General features: G+C 36.8%; 1 protein-coding gene across 1 annotated transcript in view; it reads left to right on the forward strand.

The window, feature by feature from the left end:
• gpd2 (glycerol-3-phosphate dehydrogenase 2 (mitochondrial)) overlaps positions 1–18,281 on the forward strand; it is a 165,341-nt gene that overhangs the window by 79,949 nt on the left and 67,111 nt on the right. The window contains exons 4-5 of the mRNA XM_039757438.1: positions 12,508–12,632; positions 17,803–17,900. Of these exons, the coding sequence (XP_039613372.1) occupies positions 12,508–12,632; positions 17,803–17,900 (223 nt within the window). The remainder of the gene's footprint in view (positions 1–12,507; positions 12,633–17,802; positions 17,901–18,281) is intronic.

The raw sequence follows: 18,281 nt of genomic DNA on the forward strand, positions 1-18,281 counted from the left end.
ATATACAGTATATTTAGCACATGTGTTATTTGTGAATATAATCACAATCTGAGTTAAAATAACTAAAAATCCTGAGTCACAATTGTTAATTTTGGCTGTGCAGAAAAATAGAAACAACAATATGGGTTATATTAATATGTAACTAAGAGTGTGTGTGTGCCTGAAAGCGTCAATCACAAAAATTATTCATAGGTAGGTATCATCTGGACGAAAAACTTTAGAATGGAATAGCATGTCAGGCAGGCTTCAAGAGTTTACCGTGTATAAAAGAAAAAATGAATAATAAACTCATTTGATGTGCTACTGTAGCAATTTTCATTGTGTCCTCAAGCACTCGTATAAATACTGATTTTCATCCTTACTTGTAAGCATCAGAAGTTAATGCAGTTGTGAAGGATGGCCGGACATTTATCCCGGTCAATACCCCCAAGCCGCCAGGTGGAGCCCTCCTTGCAGCATGGAGGTCCCCAGAAGACCAGCAGAGCATCAAGGACAATGGAGTTTTTATGCAAAGCCCTGCTGGATGCCGTGGGGGCCACAGGAGGGAGCTGCAGGGAGGACCGAGGGCTTCTTCGTGCCCTGTGACCCGGAGGTTCGTCATAGGAAGAGCGACGGACTTTCGAGTTGAAGAAAAGGACTATTTACCCTGACCCGGAAGGAATAAGTACTTGTCGACTGTTGGGCAGAAACACCTCCGGGTCAGGGAGTATAAAAGGACTATGGGAACTCACAGACAATGAGCTGAGCTGGGTGGAAGGGTGGCAACGCGTCTGGGAGCTGGAGGATTGTGTATTAGTAGTTTATTGGTATTTATATGAGTATTGTGGTGGAGAGTGTGCTTTGTGCACTGTGGAAGAAAAATAAAGTCAACATCTGGACTTTTACCTGGTGTCTGGAGTCGTGGACAGGGGTTCAAGGGAGCGAGAGCGCCCCCTATCGTTCACACAGTTAATTTAATGTTTGCTTATTTTGGAGACTTAATTTTGCTTTTATTGTGAATAAGATTTGCAATTACAGCTTCTTGTGGAAATTGAATGTTTGAGTTTTGTAGTGCTTTCTTTAATATAAATTTTAATCTCTTGTAAATGAAATTTGTTACATTTCTGATGGTATACAACTATTTGATAAGTGCATACCACATTCTAGCATTCATCATTATTTAACTTTTTTATTAACATCAATAGAAATGGAATGTTGATTAACCAACTTGTTTCTTTGTTCTCACAAATGCAGAATTTTACACCTGTTAGTTTATATTGCACTGCCCTGGAATTCACTTTGCATTAGTTTCACTTTCTGGATTTCAGGCAGGTAATAGGAAATGTTTAAATATAAAATTCTTTAGACTTTTCCCATGTTTTGTATTTCCCTATCCTTCTTAGTAAATGTCCTTGTTTAATACATCTTAGGCTGAAGAAATCTTCCAGGTTTTTCAAAGCATTGTCATTTCCTTCCTTAAAGAAACTGCACTGTTCATTCTTGTAATTCCAGACAAATTCAAAATTCAGATGTATGTCATACTTGTACTTTTGCTTGTGCTAAAGATTTTGGCTCCTGTTTTACATTAGAAAAATTCAGCTATGCTACCTCACTTTCCAGGGTTAGAAGTAAATAGCTGAAAAAGTGTAAAACAGAGCAAGAACTAGAGTGCCATAGGACTCTGGGCTTTACTCTGAATACAGTTTATACATGTTATGCTAACTATTCAGTAGATAATACTTTATCCTCTGCCCCAGCAGATGTAAACTATATAAAGATTAATTTAATGGCATAATGAAGAAGTCAGAAGCATCAGTGCTAAAAACTGTTGAACCAGGAGACAAGAGGAAACAAATGGGTGAGAGCTACGAATGACTATATAAGTGATACAGTAATTAGCTAAGGACCTTGAGCAACTCATTGATAAAATCAAGCTGGCTATGGTCAGAAATACTACACCTCAAAGAAAATTTTTGTACGTATGGGGCTCAAACCCTAGCCAGGAAGGACTAGTGGAATGGCTGGCATTCGTTCTAGCTGCACCTGCTGCTCAGTTAGTGCTCACCTCTTTCATCACAGCAGCCTAATCCAGTTGGCAACCAAGGAGAGTGAGAGATAAGCAGACAAGAAGGTACAAAAAAGACAGTTATTTATTAAAAATAAGGTGATACAAATAAATATGAAAATGTTCAAAAGTTGACGTGAGTTTTGTCAAAAAAATAACACTAGCAAGACCATCAAAATCATAGTTTCTATGTGCAAGAATAAAAGAAATAATACAAAAACAGACAAAAACACAAATATTCCCATCCTATTCCTATCACCCTTCTTTAGGCTACCTGAAGTGAACCAAGGACTCTCCAAATCAAAAACAAACATGACAATACTCCTAGCCCTTTTCCCTTCTCCCCTTTTCCATTTTGTTCAAGTGACCCAAGGACTTCTTCTAAAAAGAAAAATTAAACACAATTAAACCAATGTCCTGGCTCACTACATTATCCCAACTTCTCAGTGCCATAATCCAAGGGTGACATGCCCCCCCAGGAGTTAAGTTACACATAAAATAATGTATTACAGATAATATTCATAAATAATAACAAAATGTAAAGTACATTTGAATATTGGCAACCATACAGCCTGATTAAATGGTGATGTATAATTCAGGTGGCACACAGACTTGTAGTTACTTCAAATGTCTCTAGTTAAGGCATCATTGGTGCTCAGCTTTCAGCCACATATCTATTCAAAATGGCTGAAGCTGTGCTCTTGATTGTGTTGTCTTCAGTTCATGGTGTGATGGTCTTCTTCCGTTGTTAGCAAGATAAATATACTTCTACATCACCACAGGTTAGCAAGTAAGAAGATTTTCCATCTTATGTTGGTTAGAGAGAGAATGTTGTTGAGCAAGCAAATTTATTGGTTTTTCTGTCCAACCCCTACAGCCAATCCAGACAGCCATATATCAGACCAATGGGGGGAAATAGTACATCTTAACACCTGCAACCCCCCCAAGACCATATGTTAAGCTAACCTGGCTTTATGTGGGGGATGAGAGAAAGACTTTAGCAAAGAAACACTCGCCAAACTGGTTTAAGACACATCCCCAAATCCTGGCGTAAAATTATAAAGAGACAGACGTAAAAGGGGGGGAAAACACGAATGCCTCTCACCAAAGTAACACTAAATTACATTGCTTCGCCAAAATTACAAATAAAGACATACAAAACATTTATCAAGTTATATGCAAAATCTTACATCACAACACCATCTTTCCATTTTTATACTCTTCACGGCGTCACTTCCTCCAATCTTGATGGATGTCTTTTCCCTTTCCTCTTCCAATTACCTAGCACACCTTCATATAGGTTACTTTACACTCCATAACCCGGAAGGAAGTCTTCAAATCCTTGAATCACACTCATCTCTGCGTGCACAGCCACAGACACTCTTACCTTGACTACTCTGCAATAAGTAATGTTCCTGCATAGCTATTCTTTGGGCCTTTTTCTTATACTGAAACAGCGTCCCTACTTTCATTCAGCCCTTCACAGCTCGGTACCTCATGCCAGGATGGCTTCTCACATCCAGGTTAGGTGACTCGTATAGCACTCTACAAGCTTTCTGCAGCAATACCTAGGACATGCCCATCCATGTAACTGCCTTACCCTTTTCTTCATTGATGCTTTCTTTGGCACCACCTTCAACTCCTTATGGTAAGCACCCCGTAACTATTTAAACAAAAATAAAATCTATAAAAAGTTACACAAGAGTAAGTGTTATCTCCTTAGTGCGACTCAACACAATTATTGTTGCCTATGTAAACCAGGGGTAGAGAGGCACAACAGACACAGTGGGCTTAAAAGCAAAACAGATATGGAAAAATGAGACAAATTGCAAATTAACACTGGGAACACATGAATAACCAGTCAACCATCTCCTCTTTAAACACACAGTTGACTGCAAATTTTCAATATTACGACCATGTGATCCATTTATCTGTGCTGCTAAAAATTCAAATAATATAAGATTAAAGAATCCAAGTTTTAGAAAATTGCAGGGAGAGGATCAGGATTTCTAGCGAAACTGTAGGATTATTTTTTGAGCAATTATACTGAGACAGAGCAACCTCATCTGGATAAAAATGAGGATAAGACTTGAAAGGTCCAAGAGAAGATTTTTTTTTATTTGGTTTTTATTCAGTTTTATTCTTGAATAAAAGCACACTTGTCTCGATTTGTTAGAAACTCAACTCAAATGTCTGTTTTTATTATAATAGTAATAATAATATCAGCCCACCACTGAAAGTGCTAAATACAGGGTTGCACCAGTGAAGCAGATATCTGTGAGACTGCCGTTTTTCCACTGTGAAAGATGCAAACATACACATGCATGCAAACCTCTTTACTTCAAGTCGATTGTTATTTTGGCTTCAGTTTTCACACATTGACAGCAACATGTAAACTGAACAATTTCTTTTTCTTCGGTATTATTTTTAGATAAAAGCACACTTGTTTTGTTATACCTTTTGTGAAAGTGTTTATTTAATATTTGGACTTCAGTTTTCACACATTAAACAATTCACATCATCATTTTGTCATTATGGGCGGCACGGTGGCGCAGTGGTAGCGCTGCTGCCTCGCAGTTAGGAGACCCGCGTTCGCTTCCCGGGTCCTCCCTGTGTGGAGTTTGCATGTTCTCCCCGTGTCTGCGTGGGTTTCCTCCGGGCACTCCGGTTTCCTCCCACAATCCAAAGACATGCAGGTTAGGTGGATTGGCGATTCTAAATTGGCCCTAGTGTGTGCTTGGTGTGTTTGTGTGTGTCCTGCGGTGGGTTGGCACCCTGCCCAGGATTTGTTCCTGCGTTGTGCCCTGTGTTGGCTGGGATTGGCTCCAGCAGACCCCCGTGACCCTGTATTCGGATTCAGCGGGTTAGAAAATGGATGGATGGATGGATGGATTTTGTCATTATTACTATAACATATGAGAAAAGTTTCTTTGTTAGTTATGTGTTCAACATTTCTTGCCTCGCATTTCCTGTCATCCTACATTTAGGCAGATTGTTGTAGACATGGAACACACATGAAATGAATGTATTTCAAATAACGATGTATTGTTTTCCTATACAATTCCAGACACATCACTCCCAGATAAACAGATTTCAGTTGTGCGAAAGTTTTGTGTCTGACTTCAGCTGCCTCTCTAAGAGGGATGGGTGAGCAGGCTGCCTAGGTGCCTGCGGCCGATTAACACATTTGAAAAACAAAGGCGTTATTGGTGGGACAAATGTCACAGTAATGCGAAGCTATGAGTAAAATTAAGGTGGCCCAGTATTATGAATATTTTTGTAGGCTTCAGGGATTCTAGTGCTAATGGACTTTAAAGGGCATACGTCAGAAATGGGATCAGTGGCCAGGTTTAAGGTGTAGGTGATGTATAAATTTAATCAGAACATGATGGTAATTTGAACTTTTAGAGGCTGCATACATTTTAAGTATAGTTTTCCACAAAATGAGGTAGAATACTAGAAATAAAGGTAACAGAGGTCTACCAGATGTCTTATGTAAACTTGCATTTAAGGATGTCACTGGCTTTAATTTTGGAAATAATAAACGTGTTATGTTTACCCTGGAAAAAATGTTGAATTTTTTTCAACAAGAAAAAATTTAGTTATGTTTAACAGAAACATGTACATATCAACACATCAACATAATTACAGTAGGAAAGGAATATCTGGTGTTCACTGCTGTAATGATGCAGATTTAGTACACATCCTTTGTTTGACATGCTTTGAAACAGCATGCCTAATGTTGCAGTTAGAACAGTAGAAGCATGTTTCTTTGCACATTTTCCTTATGTTTTTTCTGTTGCTTGAGCATCAGAGGGTAAAATGACCGCACCTGATCTGCATACTTAATGTACCCCTATTGTAGGCTACCACAGCGCAAGACTTAGTGGCTTACTCACTTCCTGTGACATGAATGATAGTTGCTGCATTGTAAACAGTGCTTAAGGAGCTATAGCCTTTCTTTTCTTTCTGCTTTATCACAATCATTTTGTCTATTTGCCATACACTTATTTACACCATGATGATGGCGGTTCTGTCCTGCAGTGCAGTGTCCATCAGTTTCACAAGTCTGATAACAAATTCACATTGTCATCACTATTAATGGATTCAGCTAATGATTGAGTTTTATTTTTCCTTCTAAAACAGGCTTTACAGCTTCTCCTTTACACAACATTCTGGGTTTTTTTTTAAGGCTCTGCCCCTCTGAATATTGATGAGCTACCTTTGAGTGGCCAAATGCATACAAATATTAATGATTTTTGTAGCATAATGTTATTTTATCCTTTAGGTGGGAGAAAAATACTGTCATGAGTATTATTCAGGCTTAACATTGTAAAGTGAATCATTACCTGTCACTGCGAGACTCTGGCTTAACCGTAATTGCAGAGAATTCTCGGAGAGTCATGCTCGGATTTAACTCCAAGGAGGTTAAGGACTGATTTGAGTTGGAGACAGAAAAAGAAGGACGTATAGAGAGCCATGACATCAGTAACGAGAAAGTTCCAACTCTGAATTTATCTTAAATGTCACCAGGTGTTTTAATACTTCGACCTGCCCAGGGTGGAGAAAAGAAAAATGTTTGCCAGTAATACAAAGAGGAGAATTATGGGGAATGGGCATGTAGTTTGTGTCAAACTAGATAAAAGTCAAAGTGTTTATCAACTTTCAACCAAATCTGGCATGTGTGAACCTGCACAATTTAAGATAGGAAGATTAGAATTTAATTTAAAAGAAATTAAAATGATCTAGAACCAGGACAGGCCAGATGATGTATTCTGTATGAGTGACCCTATAACTGGAATACAGCAACTGCTTTATTGCCAAGTAATGCATAAGAGGTTCTCCTTGGGTAGGTTTTGATTTGTATATCTGCCAGGTTCACTTGGCTTTAATGAAGGCCTTTAGAACATTAAATACCATAATCATATATTGGTGTACAGTATAAAATATCATTTTTGGGTGCAGGTTACTGGACTTAAGAGGCAACCCTAATGATGGTAATGTTTGTATAGCTGATTGTATGAATGAAATAACTGTCAATTTGAAACACAGAATTAAATGAGTCATTTAATATATTGTAAGCATGTGCAAAAGCAATGGCACACTCTTATCTGCCAGGTGATTACATTTTCTGTTGGTTTTCATTATCCCATACAGCCTCAATGAACATCTAATGTGCCTTAGCTTTGATAGAAATGAAGTCTTTAGTCACAACCTACCAAGCACACTCACAGAGGAATCAGAATGCAAACAGGCAGTGCCACTTCTAACAAATTAGAAATAATGTAATTGAACATCATTTAACACTGTCTTTCATACATCGAAGGAGCAGATATCTTTTGGGTCTGCATGTGTACTGCAATGATGCATTTGGAGAAAAAAGTATAGTAATAATTCTTTACATTTATATGACATTTTTCTTACTACTCAAAGCACTCTCCATGCAGGGAGGACTCGGAATGTAAACTCATGATCTCCTTACTGCGAGGCAGCAGTGCTACCACTGTGCCACCTGCTTGTAGGAATAAAGTCCACAAACTCTGCCTTTTACTGTCCCCTTCACCAAGCCTTTCTGAAGTCTTGTCTGCAGTACCTGAACCAATGCCTTCTTTACCATATTGTCAGAAGACTGCAACATTTAAGAGTGAAATCAATCAACAAGTTAAGAATTCTCATGTTAGAGCATTACACTTATCTTAAACATGCCTTGCATCACTGGTCTTCCATAAACAGAGAAACAAGAGTGATTGAGTAAGCTGAGCCAGCTGTTGAAGGCTCACATCATGGAACATATGATTGAGGAGCAACAGGCAGAGATCGAAAGGAAGATAATGTAGATGTTATTTATTAAGAAGACCAATTTGTATCCATAGATCTGATGCACTGTTTAGTGCTAGTATAATAAGAAACAATATGATTTTATCTTGATTTTAACCTGAATCCTAAATCCAGATCTCTACAATTCAAATAACTATTTTTTCCAGGGTCCTGTATGTGTACAGAGATAGATAGAGAGATATATAGATATGAAACATGCAAATAGAATTAACTCTTAATAAAGGAGCACTGGAATCATTGAGTAGAAGGGTCCTTTCTTCTGCCTTTCCCAAGATTTCTTCCATTTTTTCCCTACAGTTGTTGTTTAGGGTGTTTTTCTTGTCTTCTTAGGGAGCCGGGTTGCTATCAAAAAACAGGGCCTGCTAAAGTCCATTGTGGCACTCCTTGTGTAACTTTGGGCTATACAAAAAATGAATTGTTGTTGTTGTTGTTTTTCTTTGTATTTTTACACAAATATGATTTTTTGCCACCTTTTTTTTCACCCCATTGTTAGTGAGCTATAGTACTTGGACATCGCAGCTCTGTTTATTAATTTCTTATCATCGACAGTTGTTTTCCACAATGACCTGTCCATTGCTGATTACTAAGTACACTTTTGGTTTCTTTTTTCTTTAGTATATTCTGCACAGTTTCATTTGCTATGCCCAGTTTTTTGATTGAATTCTTCTTTTCTTTCAGCATCCAAGTGGCATGCTTTTCTTTTAGGGACAATTCCCTGTTCTTTATGTTGGTTTAGGCATACTTAACTCCAAAGACAGACACCAAATAGAAGAGCAAAGGCTCAATTAAATACTACACATTCACAACTCTTTTATGTGTGCATATTGAATGCAACAGGAAACACCTGGTCTATTAAAAGCACCTGATAACAATTCTCCTACAACCTAAGGGGTATTGAATATAAAAAATAATTGTGTTAAAGCATATATGTATACAAATACCCAGAAATAAAGGTGACACTCTGTCCTACTGCAGCAAATTAACCTTTATACAGTATCTCAAATCCACATAATTTCTGTATGAAGCAAAAATGTCACTTTTTCATGCATTGCTCAGTATCTACAGAAGGCAGTCCATATTTGTATTTAAATACAATTATTTGCATTTGTATGTGCGTGTATATCTTCTTATATAATACGCTACTGTGGCTGTCCATTTGTCTGTCCAAGATTTTAAATCACCAGTAGCTCGCAAACCGTTTGACCCATTGACCTGAAATTTGGTACACATATACAATGTGATGTCTGCTATCCTAGTTTGGGGTGATGATTGACCTCCAAGGTTATTCCTCTTTTTATTTAATTGTAGAATCAACTCTTGGCAGCGGCCAGCAGGGAGTCCGTGCGGCGCATACGTACAGGCGATGTTCTCATCTCCTACCACCTACGCTGTCACTTCCCCTACCTCTTCATATCTTAAATCATTCTTGAGGCAGATTAAAGATTTATATGCCAGCTTAAATGAAAAATTAAGAAAAACGTACTATGAAATTGCAGCACAAACGCTGACGATGAAAGAAGAGAAGAAGCGGGCCGCTAGAGTGGAGAAAAGAAGAGCTGCTCAGGAAGCAGCAAGCGCATCAACATCTGAGCAAACGAACGCAATGTACAGAGAAAGAGTTTGAAAACTATGAATGTCAACTGTATTCACTGCACGTTATCATGCAGTGTTGTGTTACTGTTGCTCTGACGTCACATGTGATGAAGACCATGGAGCGGCTGCTGGTTCCCCACCTGAGGCTACAGGTCCGCCACGCCCTCGATCCCCTGCAGTTCGCATACCAGGAGAAGGTGGGAGCGGAGGATGCCATCATCTATATGCTATACCGATCCCTCTCCCACTTGGAGAGAGGGAGTGGTGCTGTTAGAATTATGTTTTTAGTCTTCTCTAGCGCCTTCAACACCATCCAACCTCTGCTCCTTAGGGACAAGCTGACAGAGATGGGAGTAGATTCACACCTGGTGGCATGGATCATGGACTATCTTACAGACAGACCTCAGTATGTGCATCTCGGGAACTGCAGGTCTGACATTGTGGTCAGCAACACAGGAGCACCGCAAGGGACTGTACTTTCTTCGGTCCTGTTCATCCTATATACATCAGACTTCCAGTACGATTCGGAGTCCTGCCACGTGCAAAAGTTCGCTGATGACACTGCTATTGTGGGCTGCATTAAGAGTGAACAGGAGGAGGAGTATAGGAAGCTAATGAAAGACTTTGTTAAATGGTGTGACTCAAACCACTTCCACCTGAACACCAGCAAGACCAAGGAACTGGTAGTGGATTTTAAGAGGCCCAGGCCTCTCATGATCATCAGAGGAGACTGTGTGCAGAGGGTGCAAACCTATAAATACTTGGGAGTGCAGCTGGATAATAAATTGGACTGGACTGCTAATACTGATGCACTGTGTAAGAAAGTCAGAATTAACTATACAGTGATCCCTCGCTATATCGCGCTTCGACTTTCACGGCTTCACTCCATCGCGGATTTTAAATGTAAGCATATCTAAATATATATCACGGATTTTTCGCTGGTTCGCGGATTTCTGCGGACAATGGGTCTTTAATTTAAAGTACATGCTTCCTCAGTTTGTTTGCCCAGTTGATTTCATACAAGGGACGCTATTGGCGGATGGCTTAGAAGCTACCCAATCAGAGCATGTATTACGTATTAACTAAAACTCCTCAATGGTATACGATGTGCTTCCCGAGTGGTGCTTGATTGTTTGCTTTTCTCGGTCTTTCTCACTGTCTCTGACATGCTCTGCGCCTGACGGAGGGGGTGTGAGCAGAGGAGCTGTTTGCACAGAAGCTGTTTGCCTAGAAGATACGGACGCTGCTCTAAAAATGCTGAGAGACTACCTTCACATTACTCCCTTCTTTGCGGCTGCTTTATCGCGGTGCACATACTTAAAAGCCTAACAGCACGTATTGAATTTTTGATTGTTTCCTTTTCTATTACCCCCTCTCTCTCTCTCTCTCTCTCTCTTTCTCTGACATTCTCTGCTCCTGACAGGGCTCTTTTGAAGAGGAAGATATGTTTGCATTCTTTTAATTGTGAGAAAGAACTGCCATCTCTGTCTTGTCATGGAGCACAGTTTAAACTTTTGACTAAAGGGTGTTATTTCATGTCCAGAGGGCTCTAATAATGTTGTGGGAGTGTGGGAGAGTTTATAAGGGCTTAAAATATGTAAAAATAACCATACAAACATATGGTTTCTACTTTGCGGATTTTCACCTATCGAGGAGGGATTACTGTACTTCCTTTGACGGTTGGCATCCTTCAACATCTGCAATAAGATGCTGCAGATGTTCTACCAGACGGTTGTGTCAAGTGCCCTCTTCTACGCGATGGTATGCTGGGGAGGCAGCATAAAGATGAAGGACGCCTCACACCTGGACAAACTTGTTTGGAAGGCAGGCTCTATTGTAGGAATGAAGCTGGACAGTTTAACATCTGTGGCAGAGCGACAGGCGCTAAGCAAGCTCCTGTCAATCATGGAGAATCCACTGCATCCACTGAACAGTGTCATCTCCAGGCAGATGGTGTGTGTATATATATATACATATACATATATATATATTTATATGTGTTTATATACAGTATAAGATCAAGGTTTCAGCCCCAGTAGTTCATAAGTACCAGCAGTAGGTTGTTGCTCTGCATGTGCTTGATGCTTAACAGATAGCGGAGCTGTCATTTTTCTTCTTCTTCCTCTGACCTAATTGGCTTCTGCAGTTTGCTTCATGTTCAGAGGATGTTGTTACTTTTAGTTTTCTTTCTGCAATGTCACCGTCTTAATGCTTTCACCTATGCAGTTTGCTGTAGGAAAAAATTTCACAGAAGTTGCCACTAGCCACATTTTTTTGATTCACCCACATATATCATGTCAAAAGATTTTAATTAATAACAAGATCAGTGGTCTTTGAGTAATTAAGTAACAGACAGACACAATCCTTAGCATTTTATATGTAATGTTTATTATATTTATACTGTAAACAAGGCAGCATAGGTTGAATAGTTGTTAGCATGAAAGTTCTAATATCCTAGTTCCAGCCTATTTTCTGTCTGTGTGAAGTTTGCAGTTTATACCTTTTTACCTGTGTACACACCCATATCATAATGATTCAGATCAAACTTAATTGTCAACTGTGAATTTGCCTTGTGCTGGTGTATGTATGAGTGTGTTAAACAGTGTTCTTGAGCTCTAGCAAAGCATGTCCTTGTCTTCTCTCCTAAACTGCTGTAATTGTCCCCCCCACACACCATTGACACAACCAAAAAGGTTATAAAGGCTTTATAATGGTTGGTTAGATTCTGTTCATGGTCATTTAAAAATATATGTCTATTTTATTTTGCATGTGTTAAACTTATTCCCCGGGAGATTGCAATGAAGGTTGTTCCCCTTACTCTTGATTAGAACTGAAGATAATGAAAAGATTTTATTATGGTTTATACTAAAATATAAAAAAAAAAAATTAATTTTGTGTAGCTTTTACATATTTATTTAAGAAATATTACGAACTTCTATACATCTTTTATCTTTTGTTTATTCCACAAATGTGGTCATAATAATTTTGACTGAATGTTCTTGTGGTTTTTGTCTTCATATTTTCTTTCTCAGATCTTAAAACAGCCTTGGTGGAACGAGAAGATTTCTCTTCCGGGACCAGCAGCAGGAGTACTAAACTCATTCATGGAGGAGTGAGATACCTACAGAAAGCCATTATGAAATTAGATTATGAACAGGTAAATGCTTCATTTTTCTGCATAGCTGACAGTTATTCCTTAAATTATTGATTCAAGTGGTCATATTGTTTTATTCCCTCTTGCATTCATTTTTCTTTCACTTGCAGCCTTCATCTTTTTCTCTCTGCCTTTAAATGCTTTGTGAAAAAATGTTTTTGTTTTTGACAGGAGTTTGAATTTCAACTATTCAGAAATCTTATTCTAACTGTTCTCAATTCTTAAGTATATCAGCCTGGATCCTGCTGTAGTAAAAATTAATACAATTTAACGTTTTAAAGGTCTTTGACTTCTTATTACCTGCATAAGCGAAAACAATCCATATTTTTAATCAAGAAAAACAATTTAGGCAATAAAATTAAAGTACACTAAATGATTAATAAAAAAGATAAATGAGGGAAGGTTAAAAAGAAGGAAATATTAATGAGTAGGCAAAGATAATATTTTCAACTAGGGCTTATATATAATGTTAGCGCACATCTCCCCAAGTGTCTATTTTCTTCTTCAAATAATTAAATATGTAAATGATTAAGATTTCATACAAATCAAGCAAATACTATTTCTTTATTTAAAACAATATATGTGTATATATATATATATATATATATATATATATATATATATATATATAAAACATCAAGTAGAGGAAAATAGTGTCTTGTTGATTTCTTACAAATATTGAACACTTTTTATTTTTAAGGAGTCATGGGGGGTTAGCCTAAAATACCATAATTTATGGAATGTTTCAGGTTTTCATAAAAATCTCATTACTTTATCTATCTGATTTCTTTCTAAGCGTAATTCATGCCTGTATGAAGATGCAGGGGTCTACAGGGTTAGATTTTGAGAGAACCAATTAGTGAGATTACATGATATACAACTTCTGCAAAATCAGCAGTTTTCTAATAAATGACATGTTTTATACAGAAACTGTCTGAATGTATAATGTAAAGTAAATGATTACTGTGTAAATTTGTATGTGGTGTCAGAACTCTTGTTTGAGTGTATTATATAGCATGATTTTGACATCATTTTAAAGATGGGTTATATTATAAATGTATGTAGAAGGCTTAAAAGTTGTACACTACTGTTAGATGAGTGTCATCTTAAAGGTAATTTTGGATATTTTTTCTGTTTTAGTATGCAGCTGGTATATCTGTTAATATTTCATAACATTTTTTAGTTTTCCTGAACAGTATAATTTCTTCCAATTGTAGTAAATTTTGTATTCTTAATATAATTTAAAGTAATATTTAATAGTAGAACTATACTAAAATAAAATGGTAAAAAAAAAATCAAATCTCACCATTCTACCCAAGACACATGGCCACAGATCCATGAAAGGTATAGTATCGTCACGCTTTTCAACATGGCATGGGTAGGTAGATGTTGTTTTTATATTCATGTGATGGTGACAAATATTTTTTTTGACAAATTGTGCTTTTTTTTACATTATACTTTGAATGACAGCACTAGGTAGTGCTACATGCTTTAAGCTGTGAACACTTTAGTAATGACTTCAACACAGCATACAAAATATAAAATCCAAATAATAAAAGTTGTAGATGCTGTAATTAAAAGTTTACATTGTCAAGTTTCTTTAGCACTCTTTTACTATTTGCCAAAAATGGTGTTTTATTTTTTATCTGATACTTAATCCCTGGAATGTTTCCTCAATGAGATATCATGTTTAAATGGTGCCCTGAAACCTTTTTTGAGACGAATGTTAAGAAAATGAAAGAGATGGTCATAACCTGTAAAATGCAATTGTGCAGTAAATGTAGAATTGATTGAGCGGGTCTCATCTTGCAAATATATCAGAATCTGGGCTGATCATCAGTTGAGATTTTCAGACTGTGTCCTGATTATGGTTAAGAAATTTCAGCAAACGCTATTTTTTCTCACATAAACTAAATGATTTCAATAAAAGCCTCTTTATCTGATAAATGTGAAGTCCATTTCACATATTGTCCCTGGTGTAAAGGAACTTGGCCACCTTCCCCAATATTCTGTTTATATGCATGCTTTAATATATTGTATTACATCTAGTAATAATGATACTATTAATAGCATTGCCATACTTTATTCAATATGTTTATGTTGGACAACTCTATATCATATTTGCCCATGATGAAAGAGAGACTTCTCTGTTTTTTTTTTTATTATTATTTTTATTAATTTTATTTCACTCCATACAAAGCAATCAAGTTTTTACAAAAAGAAAAATAGAGTTAAGAACAGATCGATCCCCACCCTTGAGATAGAGAGCAAGCCAAACTGCATAAAAAATTTTACAGCTTTTAAACATACCTAAATTAATAAATTATCTATGCTTCATGAACTTATTTTAAAATATTACTGATTAGATCCTGCCATGTTTTGAAAAACATCTGTACGGATCCTCTAACTGAGTATTTGATTTTTTCCAATTTCAAATAATATAACACATCAGTTTCCCACTGACTTAAAAGAGGAGAGTTTGGATTCTTCCAGTTTATCAGAATAAGTCTGCGTGCCAAGAGTGTAGTGAATGCAATCACAATTAGTTTGTCTTTCTCCACTTTAAGCCCCTCTGGAAGAACCCCAAACACAGCTGTTAATGGGTTAGGAGGGATTGTGAGTCCAAGGCTGTCTGAAAGGTAATTAAAATTTTTGTCCAGAATAATGTTAATTTGGTGCAGGCCCAGAACATGTGACCTAGTGAGGCTGGAACTAGTTTGCAGCGTTCACAGGTTGGATCATGCCCTGGATACATTTTGGAGAGTTTTAGTCGAGACAGATGTGCTCGATAAATAATTTTAAGTTGTATAATTGTATGCTTTGCGCATATGGAGCTCGAGTGAATTCTCTGCATTGCTACTTTCCACTCCTCTTCTGATATATTAATTGAGAGATCTTTTTCCCAGTGTCCTCTTGGATCTTTGAAAGGGAGGGATTGTAAAATGATTTTATATATTGCAGAGATGGAGTCTAAGTCCTTGAGATTGAGCAATATTTTTTCCAGCATGGATGAGGGTGCAAGATGAGGAAAATCTGGAAGGTTCTGTTTAACAAAGTTCCTGATTTGAAGATAGTGAAAGAAATGTGTAGCTGGAATGTTAAATTTGGAATGTAATTGTTCATAGGAAGCAAAGACGTTGTCTATATAAAGATCTCTAAGCAAGTTAATTCCAAATTTTTTCCAGATATTAAAAACTGCATATGTTTGTGAAGGTTGAAAGAGATGGTTCTCTTGCAGAGGTGCCACAGATAGAAGCTTCTCCGTCCTAAAATGCCTTCTACATTGGTTCCAGATTCTAAGTGAGTGGAGCACAATTGGGTTATTTGTATATTGCCGATAGCGTGTGTTTATTGGAGCGCATAGCAGGGAATACAAAGAAGTACTGCAGGATTTTACTTCTATTGTGGTCCAAGCCTGTGTATGTTCTTCTATTTGTGTCCAGGTTCTTATCGCCTGTATATTTGCTGCCCAGTAATAAAACTGAAAGTTAGGTAGAGCCATGCCACCTTCTGCCTTTTGTCTTTGTAGGGTCGCTCTTTTGATGCGTGGATGTTTTGAATTCCAAATAAATGAGGTTATTGTTGAATCTAATTGCCTAAAGAATGATTTATTAATGTATATTGGGATGTTTTGAAATAAAAAAAGGAGTTTAGGAAGAATATTCATCTTAACAGTGTTAATTCTTCCAGCTAGTGTGAGATGAAGGGTTGACCATCTATGCAAGTCTTGTTTAATTTTTTCCATGCAGACGGCGAAATTTTGTTGATAAAGAGCTTTGTGTTTACTTGTGATGTTTACCCCGAGGTATTTAGAGAGACCTCTCTGTTAATATCTAAGATAAGGAATTCAATTCAGTTATTCATAATCTACACTCTTAAAATTGTGCAAAGCTTGGCATAATTAATCTTAAAATTAGGTACTAGACACTTATTTTAAGATTAAAGTTATCTAAACTCTTACCAGGGACTGAATCATAACTGCAAACATGTAATCAAGCATTGGCTTCATTAGATAATATGTTACGAGACTAAGAGCATTTTGGGTCAGAAAGAGTCAGACTCACAACTGCTCCTGATTTCATAGCAGCATTGTTTGGAGTAACATTAGGGATATGATTATGTAACAGGACATCTACTGTTAACTCTAATACTACAATGCTTGTGCATCAACTTGTTTTGCTTAATTTGAAGAATCCTAACTCACCTTCCATAACTCAATGGGAAAGCAGTGCCTTATATTTTTATAGCAAAAAAAATCAAATAACACAAAGAATGGCACAAACAATTTGGCAAGAATTTATTAATGCCATTCTTGAAATAGCCTACTAGCTCTCTGCCCTTGGTCTTGGTTTGTTATCTTTTGATGTCTTAATATACATGAGATATTATCTCATAGTGGGTTTTTGTTCTATGCGGCTGTATGAACTGGGTAGGGGTGGAGAGATGAGGTTGGTTTTAACATATGCTAATATTCTGGAGTGTACTGTGTACTCTTGATTGCATTGTGTTTTTCTTGTTGTGATATGATTTTTAGCTTAGTAAAATGCATTCTAGAAGTTACTCATTTGTTAGAGTCATTTAATACATAGAATAACATGAACGATTGTTTTTATCTGTAACAATTAGGCCATTTAAGAAGATTATTTTAGCTTTAGCAATTAGACCATTTAGCGATAATTGTAGTTCAATGAGGATTGAAATGGATGCCATGCAAATTGTATATACGTCAGCATTTTTTATACTGTATATCCATTCATCCAGTCATTTTGAACTTGCTTATCCAGTGTCATGTTGTAGGGGGCTACTCCCTGTCATGAGCATACAGTGTGCTGGGGCACCAGTTATATGCAAATCCACACCCACACTCAGTCATACGAAGTCAAATAAGCTAACACTCAAGTCTTTTAGATACAAATGGAAAACAAAAAGAGAATGTGTAAACTCCACATAGACATTGCCTGGGAAGGAATTTAAACCCAAGCCTGTAGAAATGCTTAGCTTCATTCTTTTATATTCTTCTGCATATTCTGTTTCTTTTGCATGATACATTTTGTTATTCAGCTGTAATTCACATAAAAGATTCAATTTCTCATTCAGGGATAATAAAGTTTAACTTGACATTGATTATGAATTACCTTAAATTTGGTTTTATGGATTTTTTTTTTCTTTTTAGTATTTAATGGTTAAAGAGGCACTACATGAACGCTCTAACCTCTTGAAAATAGCTCCTCATTTATCTGGACCATTGCCTATTATGCTTCCAGTATACAAGTAAGCACAAGCATATCAGAGCTTTTTTTTCTAATATCTAGTAAAGGAGAAAAAAAAATTTAAATGCATATAAAAATTGAATTAAATAAAATAAACAAAAGGCTGTTGCACATGATGGCTACAGGGTCATGTTTAGCTGAACTTTGTAATTGACAATATTTTTTTTGTGCCAGCTTATAAGTGTAGTTGAGTATACAAGCTAATAAAAATGCAGTGTTTGATAAATTAAATTATTGTTGTAAAAAAATTAAATAATGGGGCAATTGACAGATTAATGACATCTGATAGGCATTTAAGCCCAGTACTGGAGTTAATTATTAATTTGCAGTACTTTAGAAATCTTAGTCAACATGTAGAAAACAGTCATTTTTGGGTTTATTC

Source organism: Polypterus senegalus, chromosome 6 (genome assembly GCF_016835505.1).
Source record: "Polypterus senegalus isolate Bchr_013 chromosome 6, ASM1683550v1, whole genome shotgun sequence".
Taxonomy (NCBI): Eukaryota; Metazoa; Chordata; class Cladistia; order Polypteriformes; family Polypteridae; genus Polypterus; species Polypterus senegalus.